The sequence below is a fragment of the Tamandua tetradactyla genome, chromosome 23 (assembly GCF_023851605.1).
Source record: "Tamandua tetradactyla isolate mTamTet1 chromosome 23, mTamTet1.pri, whole genome shotgun sequence".
NCBI classification, from domain to species: domain Eukaryota; kingdom Metazoa; phylum Chordata; class Mammalia; order Pilosa; family Myrmecophagidae; genus Tamandua; species Tamandua tetradactyla.
In genome coordinates this window covers 28917518-28942753 of record NC_135349.1, presented here as the reverse complement: position 1 = coordinate 28942753, position 25236 = coordinate 28917518, and the positions used below count along the sequence as shown (strand labels likewise).

General features: G+C 33.6%; 1 protein-coding gene and 1 pseudogene across 1 annotated transcript; both read left to right on the top strand.

Moving 5' to 3' along the window:
- The first annotated feature begins 1661 nt into the window (after positions 1-1661).
- LOC143666581 (olfactory receptor 5AP2-like) lies at positions 1662-2615 on the top strand. Its single transcript, XM_077140243.1, has one exon. It carries the CDS (start codon positions 1662-1664, stop codon positions 2613-2615), a length of 954 nt encoding a protein of 317 aa, XP_076996358.1.
- A 15989-nt stretch (positions 2616-18604) lies between these two features.
- Positions 18605-19539, top strand: LOC143666580 (olfactory receptor 5M10-like; annotated as a pseudogene).
- The last annotated feature ends 5697 nt before the right edge of the window (positions 19540-25236 follow it).

The following is a 25236-nucleotide window of genomic DNA, read 5'->3' as shown; positions in this document are numbered from 1 at the left end:
TAAGACCCACCAGGAATTTGGTGATCACATCTCCATGGGAAAAAAAAAACACAAATTAAAAATTCTGCTGCCATAGGAATGGATTAAAAGAACATAGTCTTTTCTAGAGTATATAACAGATTCAAACCAGCACAGTGGGTGTAAGGTGTTTGTAAATTTGGGGAATTTAAAACCAAAATTAAGAAGAAGAAGAAGGAGAAGGAGAAAGAGAAGGAGAAGGAGGAGAATTATGCATTAACCCAGGATTTACCACTGATTATCTCAGAAATCTACATACGTCATCTGATTTAAGATTATACCTGCTTATCTTCCTCACTGATTTGTGGTGATGCTCACATAAGACAATGGATGTTATGGCACTTTGAAAGTTTTATTATACTCTCTGAACATGCTAGCTTTTGCAATAGATGAGTCTATCAAGCCCATATCCCATTGGAAACTAGGGGGCACAGAGCATGTGTAGACTTTTCTGTGGAGAATGGAACTAGTCACTGCCCATCCTTCTCCCCAGCTGTGTCCAGTTGATCCTTTATCTCCAAAGGTATCAATTTACTTTAGTCCCATATTTCAATTTCAGACAGTATCAAATGACTCTTTGCTGTGAGTAATAATAGATTTTTTAGCACTTTGTTTTAACTTCTGAATTATAATTTGAGGGCTTATCTACTAGTTTTAACTACTGTTCCACAGCTTAGGGCCATGGAAGGGGTGAGAGACTGGAGTGGAAATGGAGAAGAATTCCACTGGAACTGCTGTCCACACTTTTATTTGAAGATCTAAACTCTTCATCTATTCTGAGATTTTTTTTTTGTCCTGTATCAGGGTTCCTTACTCCTTATCAGAGATGAATTTTATTTCCATTTGGATTACCTGGAATTAAATTATTCCACAATTCACTATGATACCTGGAAAATTTAAAGTGCTGCTGCTGTGTTTCTGGTTTCTTTAGTGATATTAGGAACCTTAGCGTTAGGAGTTTTCACTATCTTAGTAAATTCCACTACCTTTTTCTGGGGGGGGTGTCTACTCACTCTTACCAACAAGTTCTCTAAATATCAAATTATTGATAATTCTCAGGGTTTTACTGACATGCTTTTTTTCCTACAGATAATGATTCTGGGAAAGTGGGATGATTTGGAATTATAATAGCTGCATAGTTTCATCTTTCCTTGACCATCAATGTTTGCAATTTTTTTAATCTCCTAAGAGATTCAGCTTTTTCCCTTGACACTGTTGATTAATTTTTCTAACTTTTTATTTTTTAATTAATTATGTTAGTATTGCAGAGGAATATTCAGTGGTCTAAATTCATCCCATCATCTCTCTCCAGAACTTTACATCTAAAAGGTATGTCAACATTACACTTGATTTATTTTTTATACCTAATGTTGAGAATTCTATATTAAGTCTTTGTTACTACTCAATAAATAGTTAATGCCAGAGGGAGTGTCAGTTTGTGGATAATAGATACTCAGACACTTGCTAAGGAAATTAGTACTCAGATATAGGGCTTGTGATTTGACATCAAGTTTATCACTTTTCACTTTATGCTCTTCTGTTAGAATATGTATGGATATATACTGTAAAATTTTGTTTATGGCACTTCCATGTATTCATCCAACCAAATGTCATCTTTTCTCTTTTATTTTACTCCAGCTCAAATGAACAGAAATATGAAAGAGACTCAAAGCAGGAATCAAACAGAAGTGACAGAATTTATTCTCTTAGGACTCTCAGAGAACCCAGATCTACAAACTATCCTCTTTGGATTGTTTCTGTCAATCTACATGGCAACGATGGTGGGTAATTTGGGAATGATCATGTTGATTAAGATTGATCCCTGTCTCCACACCCCCATGTACTACTTTCTCAGCAGCCTCTCCTTTGTCGATGCCTCTTACTCCTCTTCTGTCACTCCTAAGATGCTAGTGAACCTTGTAATTGAGAATAAGGTGATTTCTTTCAATGGATGTGCTGCCCAGTTCTACTTTTTTGGCTCCTTCCTGGGGACTGAGTGCTTCCTGTTGACCACGATGGCATATGACCGCTATGCAGCCATTTGGAACCCCCTGCTCTACCCTGTTCTCATGTCGGAGAGAATTTGCTTCTTGCTGGTGGCTACCTCATTCCTAGCAGGCTTTGGAAATGCAACCATTCACACAGGGATGACTTTCAGATTGTCCTTTTGTAACTCTAATAGGATCAACCATTTCTACTGTGACACACCACCTCTGCTCAAACTTTCTTGCTCTGACACCTACATCAATGGCATTGTCATCATGGCTTTCTCCAGTTTTATTGTAATCAGCTGCGTTATGATCATCCTCACATCCTACTTATGCATCCTTATTGCCATCTTGAGGATGCCATCATCAGAAGGCAGGCAAAAAGCTTTCTCCACCTGTGCTTCCCACCTTATGGCTGTCACCATATTCTTTGGGACAATTCTCTTCATGTATCTGCGCCCTACCTCTAACTACTCAATGGAGCAGGATAAGGTTGTGTCTGTCTTTTATACAGTGGTCATCCCTTTGCTAAATCCCCCCATCTACAGTTTGAAAAATAAAGATGTGAAAGAAGCCCTAAAGAAAATCTTACAGAAGCACATACCTTAAATCCCATCCTGTTATGTATAAGAAATTACAATTTCTTAATAATTTTATCCTTTAATGGAGCCTTTTACTTGTGTCAAGGTAAAGGATATAAAATTTTTGGATTGTTTAGTATCCTAGCATCTTAAAATATATACATAGGTCTACCTGATGAATGAATACAGGTTGGATATCAAAACATTTGGAATTGGCGGAGCTGTATTTAATTACAACCCAACATTTAGTTCTGTTGGTGTCAATATCATTATATGTAATTTAGTGACTTTGGTTGGACTCCAGGCAAACAAACTCTGAGACAGACATTTATATGTAGGAAATTTACTGGAGAGTGCACAGAGAAGCAGTACCTATAAAGGGGTGAGAGAAGGAGCATTGGACAGAAGAAGTGGAATTGTGATGAAGTTGACACAGAACATTCAGGTGATCTCATATGGAGCTCTGGAGCTTAAGACAGTCCTGCAGAGATTCTCAATTGTGATTAAAGTGTCAGATATTTGTTCTTATCCAGCTTTGCATGTGGGATATCCTCTTACAGGGGTATAATCTTGGGCAAAGTGATTCCTCTCAGCAGAGAAAGTTTCCAAAGAGAAATTTACCTGTGAACCATCAGTTGCTGATATACCTGGCAGCTGCGGAAATAACAACTTCAATTCTTCAATCTGGAAGAGAAAGCCTGTGCGGTATACCACATCATCTAATACAGATAACAATTATTACACCTATATGGATGTCTAGAGCATCAAATAATACACAAAAAAGACTCTTATTGGGTATTATATTAATATGAGAAGCACGGGAATACTGAAGGAATAACTTACTGGCTTTATGAATTAATTGTAATATTGCAAGGATAGTAATTATTGTATTTTAAATTTAAATCTTTTCCCCTCCCAAGGTTGCACATAGATTTCAATAAACTTTTGTCAATTAAATGATCTACTGATTGCTCACTGTAGTGGGCTGGGGGTGTTGCAAATTTGGAACAAAGAAATAAAGCCTTCTTGGGTGACATTGCATGGTGGAGGTGATTGAAGCAATCATTTGACATTGAGTAAATGTCTATTCACTACTTTTTCCCTTTCCAACACCTATGAGGGAGAATATTCGTGAGCAAGGACAGCAGTGCTCTGCAAGCCCCTTTAAACCTGAATAAACAGGTGAGTCCCCAAAGGAGGAGTTAGTTCATCCTGGCCATCCTATTTTACTGTAAGCTGTATGAGGAGTCTCCTCATCTCCCCATAATTCCCACATTTACCTATTCACCAAGGTTTCTCTCAAAGACATCTGAAACTCTCCTGTGGTTCACATCTGTATTCATTCCCCCTTCATTTCTAAATCATCTACTATAATACTTATCTTTTAACAACTTTTTATCACAAATCTAAGAAAAGTGGCACTTTATTATTAATCATCACTATTCTCATACCCCCATTTCATTCACTGCTCAGCTGAGATTTTCTCAGTCTATCATATAATCACTCACATAATCATCCTAAATTCCATTGTTCCCCTTACCCTCCATTCTACTCTTCTGACAGTAGCCCAACTTTATTTAAACTTATTCATTTGCCCTGGTCCTTGACCAAACCTGCTTATTACAATTAGAGAAAATTCCCCAGCACTCCCTCAGTGGCCTTGATCTTGCCTCACATTTCACCCCCTCCACAAGTAGAAATAATCAGATAAGTTTGCCAACCTTTAAATATTTATATTTCCTTCTCTCCTTTCAATGTGTCCTTGTTTCTATCTTTGACCAGCTCTTCCACTTCCTTGGAGTTTTCCATAGGATTTACTTCTGAAATTATATTTGTACTCTTTCCAACAATTTGTTTCTCCAATTCTGCAGGAAAATCCTCATTTGCTCACAAAAATGGTCTAGTATCACCTTTTTAAATAATTTCATAGACTGAAAGCCCCACCCAGCCATCAATGCCTCCCTGTTCTTCTTTACAATTAATCTTCTCTAAAGCACAGTGTGTAGTCATTGTCCTTGTTTCCTCATGTTCCATTGACTCTCTAACACATCAACTGTGTTTCTGTTTCACTGTTCCGATGACCATAATCTTGTTAAGGACTCAAAGGACCTCCATATATCATATCTGAAAATTACTCTACCATCTTATTTTATCTAATCTCTTAGTAGGACTTGCCACAGCTGACCCATCCAGTTGCCTTGAAACATCTTTCCTAGGCTTCTATATCACTCTTTTGGTTTTCTTCCTCCCTCACTGGTCACTTTTTCCTAGTCAGATTTGTGGGCTCTTCCTCCTCCTTGTGCAGACCTCTAAATCCTGGAGCACCAAAAAATTAATCCTTAACAGCCTTCATCTGCATCCACTTGTTAGGTGATCTAAGAAGTCTGCAATGATTCCCAAATCCATATCCCTAGCCCTGACCTGAGTTCTAGATTCATGTATTGAATTAACAACTTGGTCTCTAGGGAATTTGGTAATATGAAAGGATTAAGAAATTTGCTTTCATTACTTTCTTATCATGCTCAGTCACCTATAAAATAATGAAAACTATAGGATCTTTTGTATTGCTAACAGAGACTTTATCTTAACATCATATTTACTATTGTTGGCTTAAAATGTCTTTTCACATGTTTAGATATGAATGTTTTTTCTCTTCAGATTTACTTCCTTAATAGGTCCTTGGTGCAAGAAATTAGACACCCTTTATATATGTATTCATGTCATTAAAATTTTATCCACTATATAACTGGCACGCACCATGTACTAGAGATATAGCAGGTAAGCAAACAAAGTTCCTGATCTCATGAAACATATTCAAGTGGAGAAGAATTTATTTTCTATATCAAGTATATATCAGTTTGTGTGCATATATATTTGTGTTTGTGTGAGTATATGTGTTTGATGTAAAAGTGTGCATGCTTTGAAGAAAAGTAAAGCAGGCAATGAAACAGAAAGTTGTGCTAAATGGTGTCAGTGGTGTTAGAGAAGAGCTCTCTATGGAAATAACATTTGAGCAATGCCTGAGTAGAAGGATAATGCTATATGAATATCTGTAAATGAGAAATCCAAGTATAATCACAATAAATACAAAGGCTTGAGGTACATCCTCCTTGTTTCTCTAAGGAAACAAGGAAACAAGCATATGTGGACAGGAATGAGTAAATGGGAAGTTACAAGTTGTGATCAGAAAGGTGTTGGGGAAACGTGGCATTTGATTATACTTTTTTATCACCATATAATAGCTGTCTCTCCACAAATCCAGACTACAAGCCTTTTGAAAGAATGGACAAGACTGTTGTTAGCTACACTACTTAGTACATAGAACAGTTCTAGCCAATAAAAATGTTTAAAAATCACTAAATTGCTGTTGGAAGAAAAAAATGAATGAATGAATTAAGTGAGAAACATGTTCTACTTGAAATGACAGAAATCATAATTTAAGTGGAATTCTGAAATTTGGAGGCAGAAACTACTGAATTCTGAACTACATAGCTTAATTCTGTGCTTAGTAGTTTCAGGACAATGAAATACTTTTTGTAATTCTCTCCAGAGTATAAATGTCTCATTGGGGAAAATTTAATTCAATTACCTCAATGAAAATTGAAGGCACATTTTAATTGTGGATTCTTAACATATTTCAGACCTTAGATTTGCTAGTGTTTTGCAGACTCTAAATCTCAAGGAAATGATTGCAGGTTGGTAAGGCTGACCCTTTGTCTTGTATTCAGAAGCAGTACTTATTACTCTTTGTTAAATTAGTTTTCCTGATTTCCTGATGCTACTTCTATGATCAACAAAGCTGTAAATCTCACTGTTGAAAACCAGAAAACTTGTATTCCTCTAGAAACTGATAAATAAAACACAACTAAACTTACAAAGAAATATCCTTATTTCCTTAAGAATATATCTTAAGGAAAAAAAGCAGGATGTTTTGACTTATCTTAAAGTGTTCATATTTAAAATTTTCTGAGAGGCTCAAAAAACATTCCAGCAATTGAGACTACACATCTTAAATAGAATATGTCTGAAACTCTGCTTTTAATGTTACTGAGTAAATTGCGACCACATATAGTTTGAGAAGGGATTTGGAATCACCAGAAACAGAAAGAATTTCATAGACTAGTTAACATGAATATTTGCATATAGCTTATTAGCATGTAGTATATGCATATATACATGTGTGGAAAAGTAAGTACATTTAATTAACTTTTTGTATTGTGTGAAAACATCTGGGTAAATTTAGTGACCAATGAAAGGTATTAAATAAGTCAATTATATGGTAATATATGTATAAATTGACAAACTGATTTATATTTTCAGTCTCCATTACTATTCTGCTGTGGTAGTTTTGTGACTTTGGAATAGTTATTTAAAATTTATGAGGACAAATTTTCATTTATACAAGAGGAATTCTATCTCTATTCTGGCTTGTGAATAATCTACCAAGGACAATGTATAAAATGTCCTCTTGTACCACCAGGCATGTTGGATTACTCCAAACATTTCTCTGAATTTGAATCTAAATAGTGGGCACTTGGTGAGAAAGTCGAGTTAGAAAAACAAAATATTGCCTTCCTCTTTAAAACACATATAGACACATGCACACATATATATTACACTTAGAATCATATGTCATATAGAATATTATTCCATTCATGCAAAATTATGTCTATGTGCATATAATATCAATATATTTGAGTGCATATATTATATAAGCAAAAAGCAGAATATGTAAAGAATGGCTGCACAATTTTAAAATGTGGTTATTTTACAGGGTGGAATAGCTGATTTTAAAGATAGAAAGACCAGTTAAAAGATTAATGTATAAATATGAGTGAAAGATGATGTTGGCTTGGGCCACAGTTTTAGGCATGGAGGAAAAAAAGGGTGGCTTGTGGATACAGATATTTTTAAAATATAGTCAACAGAAGTAACTAATGGGCTGGATATGGCATGTATGAAAATGATAAGAGAAAAAAGTCTCCCTGAAAAGTGTTTATTTGTTTTCATCTGTGTGAACAAAAGCATAAAGTTATCATTGATTTGAGATGGGGAATACTATGGGTATGATATATGTTGAGGGTTATGAGGAGGTCAGATTTGGTCATGTTGAACTTCTATTTGATATTCATGTAGAATTGTGAGTTAGCAATTGCATATGTGAGTCTAGAGTTTGGGGAACCAGTCATGGCTAGAGATATTAATTCAGGAATTTAAAGTAAATAGATGGTGTTTAAAGCCAGGAGACTAATCAGAAGGGAAAGAATGTAGGTGGAAAAGAGAAGAGGTTAACAGAATGAGCTCTGAGCAACTCCAACAGAAAAGTGAAGGAGAAAAGAAGCAATAAGCAAAGAAACTGGCAAATGAAAAACTCAGAAAGTGCAATGCTCTAGGAGGTAAAGGAAAAAAGCCTTTTAAGGAGAAGTAAGCAATCAACTTATTAAATGCCACTGATATATTAAGAAAGATGAGGACTGAGAATTGACACTGGATTTAACAAGACAAAGATGACAAGTGATTTTGACCAAAGCTTCAACGGAATAATGGGGTGGAAAGACTGATTGCAATGGGAATGAGAGAAAACATGAAAAGCAGAACTGGATGCAGAAAGTATGTTTGACCATTTCATTAAATTTACTGCCAAGCAGTAAAGAAATGGGATGATAGGTGGCAAAGGCAATAAGATTAAGATATTCTTTCTAAGATGGAAAAAATAGCAGTATTTTGGTATGTCTCAATGGACATGATCCAATCAGAGTAATAAAATATAGTTCAGAATAGTTGGGGAGGAGAAAGAGAGGTGGGGGAGAGGTAGAGAGAGAAAGGGGAAGGATTGGAGGAGAAGAAAATGAAGAAAAGGAAAGAAAGGAACAGGAAAGAGAAGAGAAATACAAAAGAGAAGGGTAATATACAGCTAAAGTAAGGTCTAAGCAGTTTGACTGTAACTTTATCGGCAATGGAGAATTTTAACTAAAAGGATAAAAGGATCAGAGTTTCAATTTTTTTTAAAGTAAATTGTCTTATACAGGCTTGGGTGAAGAGGGAAAGACAGCATGACCCCAGATGTAGGAAAATCACACACAGATGCAGAAATGTGTATTTTTTTCTTTTGTATGCTGTATGGTGGGGTCACATTTCATTCATTTTCCATGTGAGTATTCCTTTATTGCAGCAGCAATTATTGAATTTTTCTTTTGATTCTTGTTTTTTTGCTTGCTTCCTTCTTTGTTTGGGAAGTGCATGGGCCAGGAATCAAGCCTGGGTCTCCCACATGGCAGGTGAGAATTCTAACACTGAACTCCCCTTGCACCCCAAGAAGTGTGCATATTTTAAAATAAAATAGATTACTAAGTTTACTTAAGGAATATTTCTTTTTATCTCAATATTAAAATAAGAAGGATTAATAGACATATTCTCAGAACAGCTTAGAGGAATCTTATTTAAGCATGGAATGAAATATTTGATATCCCTGGTATTCGGGGAACAATATTTTTCTTGTTTTTTTTTTTTTTGCTATCTCAGCAAATGAATTCTTCATTCTGAAATAAGCTATAAAGAGCCATACAACAATGAATGAATTTATTCTCCTGGGATTCATGGATCCTCCAGAGCTAGTGTCTTCTCTTTGTGGTGTTTCTTGTCATCTATATCATCACTGTGGTTGAGAACCTTGGCCTGAATCTATTAGTAAAACTTGATTCTCATCTCCAAATTCCCATGTACAGTTTCTCAGTAACTTGATCCTTATTAACTTCTCTTACTCTTCTTTCATTTTCCCTAATGCACTGGTAAATTTCTGGGCAGAGAACCCAGTCAATTCATTTAATGAATGAGCTGCTCAGTTGTTATTATTATCATTATTATTATTATTTATTTTCTTTGCTGTTATGAGACTTCCTCCTGACTGTGGTGTCTATGATCATTTCAAGGACATCAACAAAATTTTTCATAACACCGTCACCGTGTCTCTCCATCTTGAGGCCATCCTTGTGTTGGCTACCAATTTTCAGGCTTTAAGAATGCTGCCATTCACACTGGCTTCAGGTTCCAGTTGGCTTTCTGCTGCTCTAGTACCATCAACCACTTTTTTCTGTGATACTTCACCCCTCCTGAACCTCTCCTGTTCTGACACATGTGCCCATGAGTTGTCATTTTTGCTTTTGCCAGTTTTAATTAACTCAAATGCCTCCTGATTATTCTCATGGCTTATCTCTTCTTATCCTCCATCTTCACTGCCATCCCAAAGAACCACTCCCCTGAGGGAAGCCATGAAGTGTTCTCCACCTGTGCTTCCCATTTTATGGTGGTCACCCTTTGCTTTGGGACCATCTTAATCATGTATCTGCAACCCAGCTTCAGCTACTCATTAGACCAAGACAAAATGGTGTCTTTGTTTCATACAGTGGTAATCCCCACGTTAAATCCCTTAATCTATGGTCTGAGAAACAAGGAGTTCAGACTTCCATTGGGAAAATTTTTAAAACATTCTCTTTTTACATGTGTATTTAGAATCATCAAAGTATGGGATTTTAGGATTTGAACTTAGACATGACCAAACAACACTTCAATTCACTCTTGGTCCAACTTTCATCGTGTCTCAAGGCATTGTTGTGTTAGTGGAGGTAGGCCAAATATACTAAGCATACAGTAGAATTTGGTAGCTCTGTAAAAATCCCCTTATTCCAAATAATCTAAGTGCCAGTAAATAACCAAATATCACATTTCAACACCTTGTTCATAGGTTTAAATCCCAGTATTTGTTTAGCTGTGGGAGAAACACAGAAAAGTCAAATGACTTCTTCCAGTTTCCCAGACTCCTTGATTGGTGGTGATAAAACTTTCAGACAAGAGATAATGAGGAACAGGCTGAGATAGGAAACCCCCAGGGAACTGACACAGAATTTAGAGATTATCTCTTGTCCCTAGTGAGCCAGAGGCAAATATTAGAATTAAATTATTGTGGGGTGCACATCATATGCTTCTAACCTGGATAAGTAATCTTGACTGCTTAGGGCATAAATGGAACCAACTGTTGGGTAGAGCTAAGGGAATTACAGAGGAAGAATGATAAGGGTCATGGAATGGATGATTCTTTGAATTAAAAAGGAAGTATTCTTTTTATTTTAACATCCAAGAAGTAATTCTTAGAGATAAAAGCATCTGGTAGTCATATCTTTGCTTGTTAAATGTATAAACCTGAAAAGCATATATGCATGATACATATCAATTTCCTAATCCCTTAGTAAATAATCACATATATTTGTTTTAATCTTAGCCACAATTTGATTGAGATGAGTCTAAGGTTTTCAGTTTGATTGAACTGCAATTTTTATGGCTGGGCTGGCACCTCTAACTACTGTTTATTTTTTTCCAGAAATCAACTATTGACCTGTGAACATAAATTGATTTCAACTGATTGGTGGTGAATAAGATATAGTCATAATACTGGTATATCCCAATAGAAAAAATATGTTGTCCAAATAGAAAGTAGCCACTTAATTTATGAAAGGTATAATCTAGCTTTTGGTTTTAGCACATGGTTTTGATGAGAAATGGACCTCAAATACATACATTTATCCTCCTCTATTTTGCAACCTAGACATTGCATATCATATAATTATTCTGCTGTCCTTCATTGCATATCCAATGGCTGTTACCCATACCCATTTTAGGGAAAACTTATCCTTCAAAACATAACAGAAATATTCCTCTATGATTTCTATCATGTTCCTTGGATTTCCCAAAATGGACAGTTACACACTACCTTATTTCACAGGTAAAGTAACCTAAGCAATGTCTTTGTCACTGGAAAAAATGGAAAATATTGTCATGTAAAATAACATTGCATAATTTTACTAAAATCAAATGAGAGTACCTGGGAAAGATTACCCTTTTTATACCTGCCTTTATATATGCCCATGCTTTTATATTAGATGATCAACAAAAGTTTTAAAATTCAGAGAACCAGGAAGATGGCAGAAGGAGCTGAAGTATACAAGTACAATTTCAAAAAGCCAATGTTGGAAATGAAACAGTCTCTTATATATGGTTGTATGACCTCCTGGATGATGTTTTATTCTTTTTAAAGCAAGATGTGCCATGTTTTTTTGAAACTATACACTTTAATAAACATGTTTTAATAGCTATATCTTTCATTTCACACAATATAAATATGGTTTCAATAATTTTCACTAGGATGTTTCAACTGAATGGACAAAAAGTTAATTCAAATTAACATAGGCTTGGAATTAGGACTCAGTGCCAACCACCAGGTCTCTGTCTCTGTCTCTCTCCCTCTACTTCTTACTCTGTCTTTTTTTTTCTCATTTCCGATCTCATATTTTTGAGATAGCCAAAAAGAATTCTGCAAAATCCACAGTCATCCCAGTAAACCCAAGGCTTTGCCTTCTGAGGAGCAATGCTATAGGTTTAATACTACATAGTGAAAATAGACTGCATGGGATAATCCATCCAGACACCATCAAAACAAGCAAAGACAAATAAAGAGCTCCAGAATTGGCCAGAAGGCAGTAACCAGTTGTTGCAATATACTATCTAAAATGTCCAGTCACATCATAAAGTTATGAGACATGCAAAAACAGAAAAGTACGTCCCATACAGTTGTGGGTGGAGGTGGGTGGGATGAAAGAGCAAAGAACAGAAATGCCTGTGAGTATAATCAGGTTTTGGATTTTAAAGTAGCGATTATAAATATTTTTGAGGAGCAAAAAGAAACAAAAATGAAATAAGATTATAAGGTTCCATCAAACCTAGAATATTGTTAAAGACATAGATATAATAAAGGAAACAAATGGAGAATTCTGGAATCAAAAATTACAGTGACTGAAATGAAAAACTCATTTAAAGTCTCAGGGGAGATTTGAATTGGCCCAAGAAAAAATCATTGATCTATAGAGATTATGCAAACCAAAAAACATTAAAGAATAATGGAGAGTAAATAGGGCATCAGAGAAATGTGAAACACAATTAAACACACTGAGACACACAAAATGTGAGTACCTGAAGAAGGAAGAGAGATAAAGAGGAGAGAATATCAAAGAAATAATGGTGATAAACTATTTTTTCAGATGATTTATAAATTTAGCTTTAACATTTAATTTTATGATCCACATCGAATTAACATCTGAATAGTGATGCATCGTGTAATAAAGAAGCTGATGTTGTTGCTTTTTTTCTTACAGAGAGACTATTGTTCTTGCAGCACTACCCACCAATAGTGATGCATCCTGTAATAAAGGAACTGATGTTGTTGCTTTTTTCTTACAGAGAGACTATTATTCTTGCAGCACTACCCACCAAAATGTCTCTTTGCCTTTATTCAATTGACTATTGACTAAACAATTTATCTGAACTCTATTTTGTACCATTAATTAATTTTTTTTCCTTACGTCTGTCCATTGTTTTGATTATGGTAACTTCATAGTTATTCTTGAACTTAGGTAATTTAAGGTCTAAAACTTTGCATTTCTTTTTCAAAATTACTTTTGCTATTTTAGGTCTTTTGTATATATATATATATTTATTTATTTATACAAGGTAGAATAATCTTGTCAACTTTTGAAAACAAAATGCCTGCTGAAAATTTGATTGGCATGGCTTTAAACTACAGATCAATTTATAAACAAGTGAAATCTTAACACTATTGAATATTTCAGTCCACATGTGTGGGATATATCTCCATTATTTAAATAATCTTTATTTCTACAGGGGTTTTGGTTTTCAATATGTAGCTCTTGCAAATTTTTATTATTTTTATTTCTAAGTGGTTTATACACTTGATGTTAATATAAATGATATTTAAAGATTTTAGTTGCTTTCTTTGTTTTCTATGGATACATAATTTTACTTGTGATTTTTATATATTGACTTTGTAATAATCTAATTTTCTTAAGTCTAGACAAAATTTCTATTTTGTAAGTCTTTTAAACACGTTTTACTGAGATATATTCATACACCATAAAATCCGTTCAAAGTATACAATCAATGGCTCATAGTATCATCACATAGTTGTGCATTCACCATTATCAATTTTAGAACTTTTTCTTTACTCTTCCTCTATTACTGACCCCCAGTATTGGTGTGGCAAATTTTTTATCATTGATGAAAAAATATTAAGGTATTATTGTTAACTCTAGCCCATAGTTTGCAATTAATACATTTTTCCATATAGCACTCTATTATAAGCTTGAAATAGTGTCATACATTTGTTCTAGTTCATGAAATCACTCTTTTTGCATTTGTACTCATCGCAGTCATCATCCACTGCAAGGTTCACTGTATTATACATTCTGATGTTTTAACTTGTAGCCTTCCTTCTGCTGACATACATGATTATAAATTACTCCTTTCAACCACATTTATGCACAACACAACAGTGTTAATTACATTCATAATAAAATACTACCATCACCTCTATCCATTTCCAAAAGTTTAAGTTTAACTCAGTTAAAAAAATATCAACATAATAAGCAACTGTTCCATATTCCGTAGTCTCATTCTCTGTCCTGGTATCCTATATATGAGATTTCATGTCTATGAGTTTACATATTATAATTGGTTCATATTAGTGAGATCATTTTCCTTTTGTGTCTGACTTATTTTACTCAACATAATGTTCTCAAGGTTCATCCATTTCTCACATGTGTAGCCAAGAAATTAGGATTTAAGGGATGATTTTGATTACTTAATCATTATATAGGTATCCCTTTTGCTTTCTGGTATGTTAGGGTAGACAGAGGGAATACCTGAAATATCTAAATTGTAATACAGCTGCTTTGATCTCTGATAATGATTGTTTAGCCATTAACTTCCGCCCCAGTGATTGTAAAACTTTGTGATTAACCTCCTTTTGTATTATTTATGCAGTTTTTCAACTTTGGAGTCTTGTAATCACTAAAGATACCCCCTAATGTTTATTAATGAAGGCTCTTGGATCAGCCCAGAATTAACACACCCCAACTCCAAAGTTACCTTGATAACTGAGACTATCTAATTAAAATAGGCCCACTGGATATGTGATGTAGCTTAGAATTTAACCTGTGTCACCTATATCTCATTCTGCCATTTTCTTGCATATGTTCTTGACTAAGCATATAATCAGTCTGTGCATGCTCAATAATTAGATCACCTCTAATTACATCATCTGGGTCCACTGTGCTCACTATCCTGAATGCTGCCCATCTTTTTCTCTAATAAAATTGCCAGAATTACTGCAGTTCAAGGAGGCAGATTTTGGGCTGATAAGACATCTGCTCTCCTACTGTGCACCTTGTAATAAACTTGTTCTCTCTTTGAAACACTGGGATCTCAGGAATTGGTCATTGAGTGCATCAGGTAAAAGAATCCGCTGCCTTTATCAGGCAACACATACTTCAAGACTTTATTACTTCTTACTGCTGAGGAATATTCCAGCATATGCATATAAATATTTTGATTATCCATTCAATGTTGATGGATATTTGGGTTGTTTCCATCTTATGGTACTTGTGAATAACGCTGTGAATATCCTTGTGCAGGTATTTATCGGTTTCTGCTTTCTGGGTATATACCAGGTAGCAGAATTGCCAGATCATAAGGAAACTCCATACTTAGTTTTCTGAGGAACCACCAAACTGTCTTCCGCAGTGGTTGTACAATTTGGCATTTCCACCAGCAGGGAATGCATTCCTCTTCTCCACTTCTTGTCCAACACTTGGTAGTTTCCTGTTTGTTTAATAGTGGTGATTCTTTTAGGCAACTTTTGTAGGATTTTAAAGGCTAGCTTAATGTAAACTATCATGATAACTGTGAATGGCAATATTGTATTTCTTCCTTTCCAAGATGTATACCTTTATTTTTCTCACTTTGTAACTCAAATTATGGCAACAGGTACAATTTTGAACTTGTAATTGCCTTTAAACAAATGAATCCAGTTAAACACAAAAACATAAGTAAACAAGTTACAAGGTTAGTAGGAATTAGTTCATTATGTGGTGATTTTACCATAGCTGTAGGTAAAAACAGTATGTATCCTTCTAGCATATGCGCATTGATTGGTCATTGCAAATGAAGTAATTTGATATTAACTAAGGAATGCAATGTCTTCCACTATAATCACCTCAGAGCCCTCTGAAGGCTTGTTAATGAATATAAAATAGGAATGGACAAAATTATTCTTAGAGTTAGTATCATTCATATATGTAAAGTCTGGACATACAAATGCTATACATTGATTTATAAATAAATTAACACCGCCTTCGTACAAATGGATTCCAAATCATGTGATTGAAACTGAAAAGTGTGGACACACTGCAACTTCAGAGGTGAAATATCTGATGCACTATTTCTTGCCTACTCATGCAGTTATTGAGCTTTTCTGTCGTAGGGAAAAAACGAAGTTTGTACATCCACAACTAATTGAGTTGTGTTTATTCATTATCATATATCAGAATATTATTAAATTAGAAGAGAAATAATCAAAGTACCTTTTCTTCAAATGGGAAATTGAAGAAAAGAATTGTCTTTAGTTACTTATGAAAAACTTGGGGCATCCAGCTTAAGAGGTCAAGCAACAAAGGCCATCAACTGTAAAATTCTCCAAGGACTTTCCATTGCTCAGAAATATTTCAAGTGTTACAATTTTATTTTTCTTCATTGTTATTATTTTATTTGTGAGAGATATCAGAAAAAAGAGAACATTGAAATAGAGCAGTCTTTCCTCTCAATGTGAGAAAGTACTACAGTAATACTCAAATCTCAAACTTTGTAGGTTCATAACAATGTATATTTAATATAGATACACAGCTTTATCTCTGATTTCTCAAAAATTAATCCATCATTTGGAGAGCACCCAAAATTAGGGATGCCTCTCCTGTATTGGTCAGACTATATCTAAATTAATTAACTTTATTGACCTAATATTGACTTAGGACATTCAGGGCACTAGAAGACACAGACAAATAAAATAGTCTCTTGGTTCTTTTATTCTGTAAAAAATGTAATGTCAGATAATATTAAATTATACTTTATTCTCCTTGTACTCTTCCTCCTAAGTCATTGATTTCATGAATGAACCTGACACTAGGATATGGCTTTGATTAAAATCATATTGAGAAAATTAACTCAATAGGACACTATGCTTCTGTATAAATCCACAAAGTCTACCTTCAAAAAACTTTCAGATCTGACCAGTACCTATCTCTCCATTAACTGCTTATGTCACTCTCCTGCTATCACACTATTTCAAGCCTTTCTCCTCAAATCTCTTACCATCCACATGGTCATAACAAAAGCAGTCTTTAAGTGAACTCAGATTATTATTTACAAATAAAAAATGAGGCCATCTGATGGGGATTCCCTCATCTTCATTAAATAAATTTATACAACTTATCTACAAATATTTTCTTCCTTCCATCATATTGAAAGTGGTGCCTAATTTTTTTGAATATGTTAAGGATCAATGAAGTCATGTATCAGGCAGGATGCACAAATGTTGGCGTTGGGATTTCAGCCTCAAAGGAGAATCTAGACCCTCAAAATATAAAATTAAGTTTATGTCCTTGAGGAACAAATAATATTTTAATTGCTTCATTAGAATGATTCATAAAATACTTTAGGGAATATACTTAAAGAATACACTATAAATCATTCCACTTGCAATTGGCAAAGTAGGGTAAGTCAGCTTTTATGAGGTAGGTCATTTTCTCCACTCCCACAATAAAAATTCATCTTATTCTATTGAATGACAATTAGTATTCTACCTCTGTGGGAAAAGAAAGATAATTTTCATCAATTGCATTTGACTTTCCTAGTCATGTTTTTAAAACAGCTCATTGAATTTCTAAAAAAATCAATTAGTATATGTAAAATTCTGCTATATTTCTGAGAAGTAAACAGACAATGACCTAGGGGGGGCAATTCTTGAAGAGTATTTGAGTTAAATGTCATCTTTACAAATGGATGAGTGAAAAAAAATGATTAGAGCTGGAATCTAAGGCTACATTTTAACATTTTATGTACTTCCCTAAATAAGCAATTTCATGAGTGAGTCATTGATACAAAAACTTAGGACCAAAAATTTCACACTCTTTCCTGATACTGACATGGTTTATTCACTGTTGAAATACCATCTTTCAGAAAGGCATTCTCTGAATTTTTTCAAGCCACCCTCCTTGCACTCTTACCTGCATTTTCTTCACAGTGCTTGCTTCTACCAGATGTTAAATTTTTTAAATAATTTTTAGTATGTTTCCTCTACTACAGTAGATGCTCCACAAAGGTGGTGGGGTGGGAGATTTGTTTATTGTTCTAGCTTCAGAAATAGAACAGAAGAAATCAAGCCTTGCAATGTAAAAAAATTAATTAATTAATGACTCAACTTAAAAAGTAGAGAGGACAATAGAGTCATATATTAAGAGGTAAGTTAGGCTAATGTAATGTATATTTTTAACGAAATTAGGCCACAGAATAATAGTTTTCAAGTGAAAATGCTATACAAAGCACTCCTCTACCAATTTATATCTGCAATGAAAGGATATCAGAACTGGAATGTCCTGAGAGACCCAACTCTTCATTTGTTCTTTTAAATGATGCAAAAGACATACTAATTTTCATAACTGATTTTCATCTCCTTTTGACATTTTTTCCCATGAAAATTTTTAAAAAATACCAATTGAGGAGTTTCCTAAGAAGTCTCATATAAACATGTGAATATGTATATGCCTTCAAGTATGTGTATGTGTGTATTGTGCATTTGCATATGTATGTTCATATAACAGAGTGTGTATAAAAGTCTGAGTTAGAGAGAGAAGGAAAGAAAGAGGCAGAAATAAAGTAAAAGTGATGAGGGTGCAAAAGTTTTATGTAGATATAATAATGTGTCTGTTGAAAAGAGAACAGTTGTTATAATGGCTGAAGAGAACAATGTGACAATGATAAAAGGGATGGAATAAATAAAGAATAAGTATCAGATGGAAATCTCATATTCCCTGCCATTTTCCATTTTCAAAGGCTGAGAAAATGTGCCCCGCAAATCACACTGCAGTGACTGAATTAATTCTGCTGGGGCTCACCAATGACCCAGTGCTAGAGCAGATCCTGTTTGGGGTGTTCTGGCAATCTACCTCATCACCCTGGTGGGGAATCTGTGCATGATTGCACTGGTCAGGACCAGTTCCCGCCTCCACACTCCCATGTCTTTCTTCCTGGGCCACCTCTCCTTTGTAGACATTTGCTATTCCTCCAACATTACTCCAAATATGTTTTACAATTTCCTCTCAGACCAAAAGACCATCTGCTATGCTGGCTGCTTTGCACAGTGTCTTCTCTTCATTGCCCTGGTGATTACTGAGCTTTATATCCTGACATCAATGGCCCTGGGTCACTATGTAGCCATTTGCTACCCTCTCCATTACAGTACTCGGATGTCCAAGAACGTTTGTAGGTCTTTGGTCACAGTCCCTTATACTTATGGCTTCCTTAATGGACTGTCTCAGACACTGTTGACTTTTCACTTATCCTTCTGTGGTTCCCTTGAAATCAATCATTTCTACTTCGCTGATCCTCCTCTTCTAATGTTAGCCTGCTCTGACACCTCTGTCAAAAAGGTGGTGATGTTTGTGGTTGCTGGTTTCACACTCTCAAGTTCTCTGTTCATCATCCTTCTGTCCTATCTCTTAATTTTTGCAGCCATCTTGAGGATGCATTCTGCTGAAGGCAGACACAAAGCCTTCTCTACATGTGGTTCCCATCTGGCCACAGTAACCATATTTTATGGAACACTCTTCTGCATGTACTTAAGGCCCCCAAGTGAGAAGTCTATGGAGGAATCCAACATAATTGCAGTCTTTTATGCTTTTTTGAGCCCGATGCTGAACCCATTGGTCTACAGCCTAAGGAACAAGGATGTGAAGCATGCCATGCAGCAAATGATCAAGGGAAATTTCTCTCATTAAATTACAGTTCAAGTGTCTGCACACTGTACTCAGTAAGTGCTGTGATAACATATTCACACTGTTCAAAGAACAAACCTATTACTCTGAGATCATTATTTGTTTATTATCATAAACTCTGAATGATCTCTTTAGATAATTTCTTCTCAAAATTAATACATTGAAAAGATATTGGGCTAATAAAACACTTTAGTATTTAAGTGGAAAATGTTTTCTTTGGCAGTTATCCAGTGAAAATGAATTGGTTTGTATCCAGCAGTCTTTTTATTAATGATAATGTAATATCTTTACCTCCTTGGGGTAAATTTTAAAGCAAATTTAATCTAATGGAAGCACTCTCCATCTGTCTTCTCTGAATTATGTGGTCTACAGACCCATAGTGAAACAGAAGGCAAGTTGACTAGTTTTACCCTTTCTTTAAACAATGAAAGAATCTCTACTCCATTATGTCATATTGAACAGTGACTCTGAAGCTTTATTGATTACTAGAATCACCTTGGGGAAATTTTATATATATATATGGGTATCCATAGGTATAAACTTTCTGTCAGTTTCTTAAAACCAACATCACGGGAATTTTGATAAATGTTTTGTCCACGTGATTTTACTGGTTATGCTCCTCAACTTTTTAAATAAACTGTCCACAACTTCTTATGAATTACTGGGTATAAATATCCAATTCAATACTCATTATATTATAATGGCACCCCAGATATTTTCCGGTTAGTTGTTTTGATGTTATACTTATTTGCTAAGTGTCAATTGGGTCTATCAACTTGCTTCTGAAACTGTGTACCTATGAATAGATGCATATATATATTTTTTTCTGGAAGAGAAGACATGATATTACCTTGGTTCTTAAAGTATTTTGTGATTCATTATTTTTAAATAAAGCTGGTGCAGTAATTGTCAAAATTTCTACTGACTAAAGCAATTATAAGAAGGCAATATAAAGAAATACTAAATTACTCACTTTAATTCATGCATTATTGGTCAACCAGATGGCTATATATTGAATCATAATTTATCCATTATTAAGTTGCCATAAATGTTTTGCATTTCAATACTGTGCACTCTGATTCTTCACACTACTATATGAAATACCCATCTAAAATCAGCTACTGTATTTGCTGCAAGGTGTTCATATTATTTTACAGAAAATTATCTAAATGATCTGCAGTTTTTGGAAAATTGAACCCAATTCTGAAGTCTCATTTGATTGAACAAGTCTGGGCCTTCATCGAAATCCCATTCCAGAAACAGCAAATGAAAAAGAGAAGTGATAATTTCTGGGTGTCTAGGACATAATACATACATTTCAGAACTCTTTGCTTGTTTGTATATTTGTTTTGTTTTTGGCTACGATAATACAAAAAAGGAGAAGCTGATCTTCAGAGATAACAATGAAGCAGAAGAGCCTATAAATGAGTCCCTACTGTGGTAAAATCTTTGATTCCATTTCCTTAGTCTATGAGGCATTCCTTATCTTTTAACCACTTTCCCTTTTTATTAAGCAGAGTTGTGTTTTCATTCCAGCAAACAGGATGATCTGAAACTCCAAATTATAATCCTATAAGATATATTTTAGAATCAGTGTGAAAAAATACTCTTTGTTTTTCCTTAATAGCTGTATGTTTTCTATTATTTTCTAATCCTGAGAACTAGTGTAGGTTTCAGGAGCCAAATTTAAACTCAATCTTGGCAACTCTCTTAACCTAAATGATTGATCTATTTATAATCTCTATTTTTTTAATTTATGATTTAAAAAACATTTAAATCTTTGTTGAAAGCCACCTCAGGAACTTCGTAGGCATAGGATAGAATATAAACCAACATAAACAAGCACAAATTGCTACAGATAATACTAGTTTAAATCATTGTTTATTATAATCCTCAAAAATGAACTTGTGAAAGAATTAATACTCATTATACAACATTCAGTGTCTTAGGGACAAAGACAATAAATGATTTTCTCAAAGTCACCCAGTTACTAAGTATCACAAAAGCAAGTCATTAGGTTCAAAATTCTCTTCTCATTCCAACACACACTGCATTGGCAACAAAATTCTTCAAAACAATATAAAGTCCAGATGGCATTTTTCACATGAGGAAATAATAAATTATTGCTGGAGATGAAATTATGGTGATGATAATGATGATGTTGTTGATGATGACAATAGTGATATACTAGCAATAACTGATGAGAATCTTCCCTGATATTTCAGGCTAATATCAAAATTTTATGTATTATAAATAAAATTGTATTACATAATTTTGATATATGGTGGTTCTATTCAAACTGAAATTTATTAACATATTTTCCAAATTATAAACAAATAAGTGCTCATTATAAATAACTAGAAAATAGGGGTACAAGGGTAGTTCAGTGTAGAATTATCCCCTGCTATGAGGGAGATGAAGGTTTGTTTCCTAGTCTGTGCATTTCTTAAAAAAAAATTCAACACATGGTGCTGCAATAATGGTATACTCACATGGAAAAAGAATGAAATGTTACCCCCACTATAAAGGATACAAAAATGAATGGCTAAATAGAAAATATAGGCAGAAATGCAGAATTACATTTTCTTATCTTAAAACCATGGATTTAACATGTTACGTTTTGTCACATTTCCTCTAAATAAGTCAATATGCATATACGTTATAATTAACAAAAGAAAATTAGTCAAATGCCATGTACAAGTTGAACATTTGTTTTCACTTGGTATTTCATTTGTATTTTCATACACAGTAAATATTTTTGGTGAAAGTACTTTTAATGTTGCATGATATTTCATAATTAAACTGTTATAAATTTGAATTATAAAATAATACATGTTGATTGTAGAAAGCAAATTGCAAAATAGTGAAAGATATAAGGAATAAAAGTGAAATTTACTTATAAGCCCTTTTTTATGCATTAGTGCTATAAGCTCTTTGGTGTATTTATTTTACAAACCATTGTTCCATCATATCAGTGTATCATGTTGTTTCAAATAACTCATACTTTTTGACATTTCTTTAATTATTCCTTTAAAATCCATTATTAGAAGTGAAATTAATGAATCAAATGCTTGAAAAATTTTTGTTTTTCTACAATTTATGTCAATATATACTTATGAATGAAATAATAGTTACCACAAAACCATGCTATTGTACCTTTATAATTACAAATATTATATAAAATTATATACTACTTTGTTGTCTCTACCAAAAATTTTTAGAGGAAAACTATTTCAATTTGAACAAAAGAAGATTGAAATATTTAACAAATAAAAAATGTACAATAGTTTGATGACTACCTTTCATGTTACTTCTAATGATTTATGACATGGAAATTATTTATGCTTTTATTGGGAAAAACTCTAATGATTTATTTATTTTTAAATTTTATTCTTTGTTTTTTCACATGGGCAGGCTCTGGGAGTTGAACCTGGGTCTCCAGCACAGCAGGCAAAAATTCTGCCACTGAGCCATCAGTGCACCACCTTCTAAGTGCTTATTTTAAAAATTAATTTACTTAATCTGATATTAGATAAGAATCCATCTCTATTTTTCATTCATTTTTCAATGTCATATTTTAGAGGTATGTTTTTATTTATTCTAAATACAATTTTATGAACATAATTCTGAATGTGATATCATGTTTTATATAACTTTTTCTCTTGCATTTTTTGTCTCTAAAGTTTGATACAATTTCAAGGGATTCCCTGACAGCAAAGTTTAATAGTTTCCTATTTTTTCTCCCATCCCTTGAGGAACTTTGCCAATACTTCTGATTATCTGCTTATTAAACTCTAGGATGTATCCAGGCATTACATTGAGATATATAAGATTTCTCCTACATTTTTAATGATTTCTTCTTTTTATCAGGCAATCTTTTGATATTCAATTGATTTGTGACATCATCTTCATTGTATCCTAGGATAGTCCATTTCTGGGCTGTCTATCTGATTCATCCCTTTGACCAGTCTGTGCAGATATTTTAAACCAAATTACTATAATTAATGAATGCAAAGTACATTTTAATTTCTGGTTTAGAAATTCCATTTTCAATATTCTATTTTTTCAAATTTAATCTTGTAGAATATAAATCAGATGTTTCTGGCCATCCAATATTTTTAACCCACAAATTATATATAATTTAATGTATATAATTTTTTATATGGAAACTATACACATATATAAATGTATATGTGTGCAATTACAAGTTTATACATGCAATACCTATACATTGTAAATTATCAGAAACATAAGAAAATAAATAAAATATTTCTAGTATGGCTAGTCTTGTTGAAGCCATGGCCCTACCAATCTGATGGGGACATTATGGAATGGAGGCCATCATAGAGGACCATTGAGGAAAAATCCTAACAGGGTTAGTGCTGTGAAGTTACTTGACACTTATGCACAAACATTTATTTTTACACCATACGATGTTCATAATGCAACAGTATACCATAATAGACTGATTTTTGTCAGCAACCATTAACCCAAGAAAACTGAAATGCTCAATCAGAACTAAAATAAATATAAACCCATTCAATAATCAGAAGAAAATTCCTTACAGCTTCCTAGAACTGAAAGAAATCACAGTGAAGTTATTTAATTTTGACATAGCAAGTATTTAAAAATTAATAGGCACCCCAAAGCATTTGCCACAAAATAAGATAAAGTGGCAAAATTTACCATACAAGATATGAAATCTCATAGAAATAATTTAAAGCACTAAAGTACCAAAATATAACAACACTGAAAGTTATCAACTGAAAGTTGATTCAATAAAAATTTGCTAAAGTTTATGAATAAAAATATTAATAACCAAAATATGAAATGATACTGTTTTAGTGTGTGTATTTAAGAGGGTTCATAAAGACTGGCACCATCATACATTGAGTGTCAGGAAAAGATTAATATGTTTTTTCTGGAAATCACTTGAACATACTGTTTTAAGGAGATTTAAAATGTTCATACACTTTTTTTTTATTAATTAAAAAAAGAATTAACAAAACAATTAGAAATCATTCCAATCTACATGTACAATCAGTAATTCTTAATAACATCACATAGTTGCATATTCATCATTTCTTAGTACATTTGCATCGATTTAGAAAAAGTAATAAAAAGACAACAGAATAAAAATTAAAACAATAATAGAAAGAAAAAAAACAAAAAAAACAAAAACAAAAAACCTATACCTCACATGCAGCTTCATTCAGTGTTTTAACATAATTGCATTACAATTGGGTAGTATTGTGCTGTCCATTTCTGAGTTTTTATATCCAGTCCCGTTGTACAGTCTGTATCCCTTCATCTCCAAATATCCCTTCTCTTTTTTTCTTTTTTTTTTAATTAACGGAAAAAAAAGAAATTAAACCAACATTTAGAGATCATACCATTCTACACATGCAATCATTAATTCTTAACATCATCACATAGATGCATGATCATCATTTCTTAGTACATTTGCATTGGTTTAGAAGAACTAGCAACATAACCGAAAAAGATATAGAATGTTAATATAGAGAAAAAAATAAAAGTAATAATAGTAAAATCAAAACAAAACAACACAAAACAAAACCAAAACCTATAGCTCAGATGCAGCTTCATTCAGTGTTTTAACATGATTACTTTACAATTAGGTATTATTTTGCTGTCCATTTTTGAGTTTTTGTATCTAGTCCTGTTGCACAGTCTGTATCC

Excerpts from the sequence above, each read along its gene's own strand:
- LOC143666581 (XM_077140243.1), top strand. The coding sequence starts at position 1,662 with ATGAACAGAAATATGAAAGAGACTCAAAGCAGGAATCAAACAGAAGTG.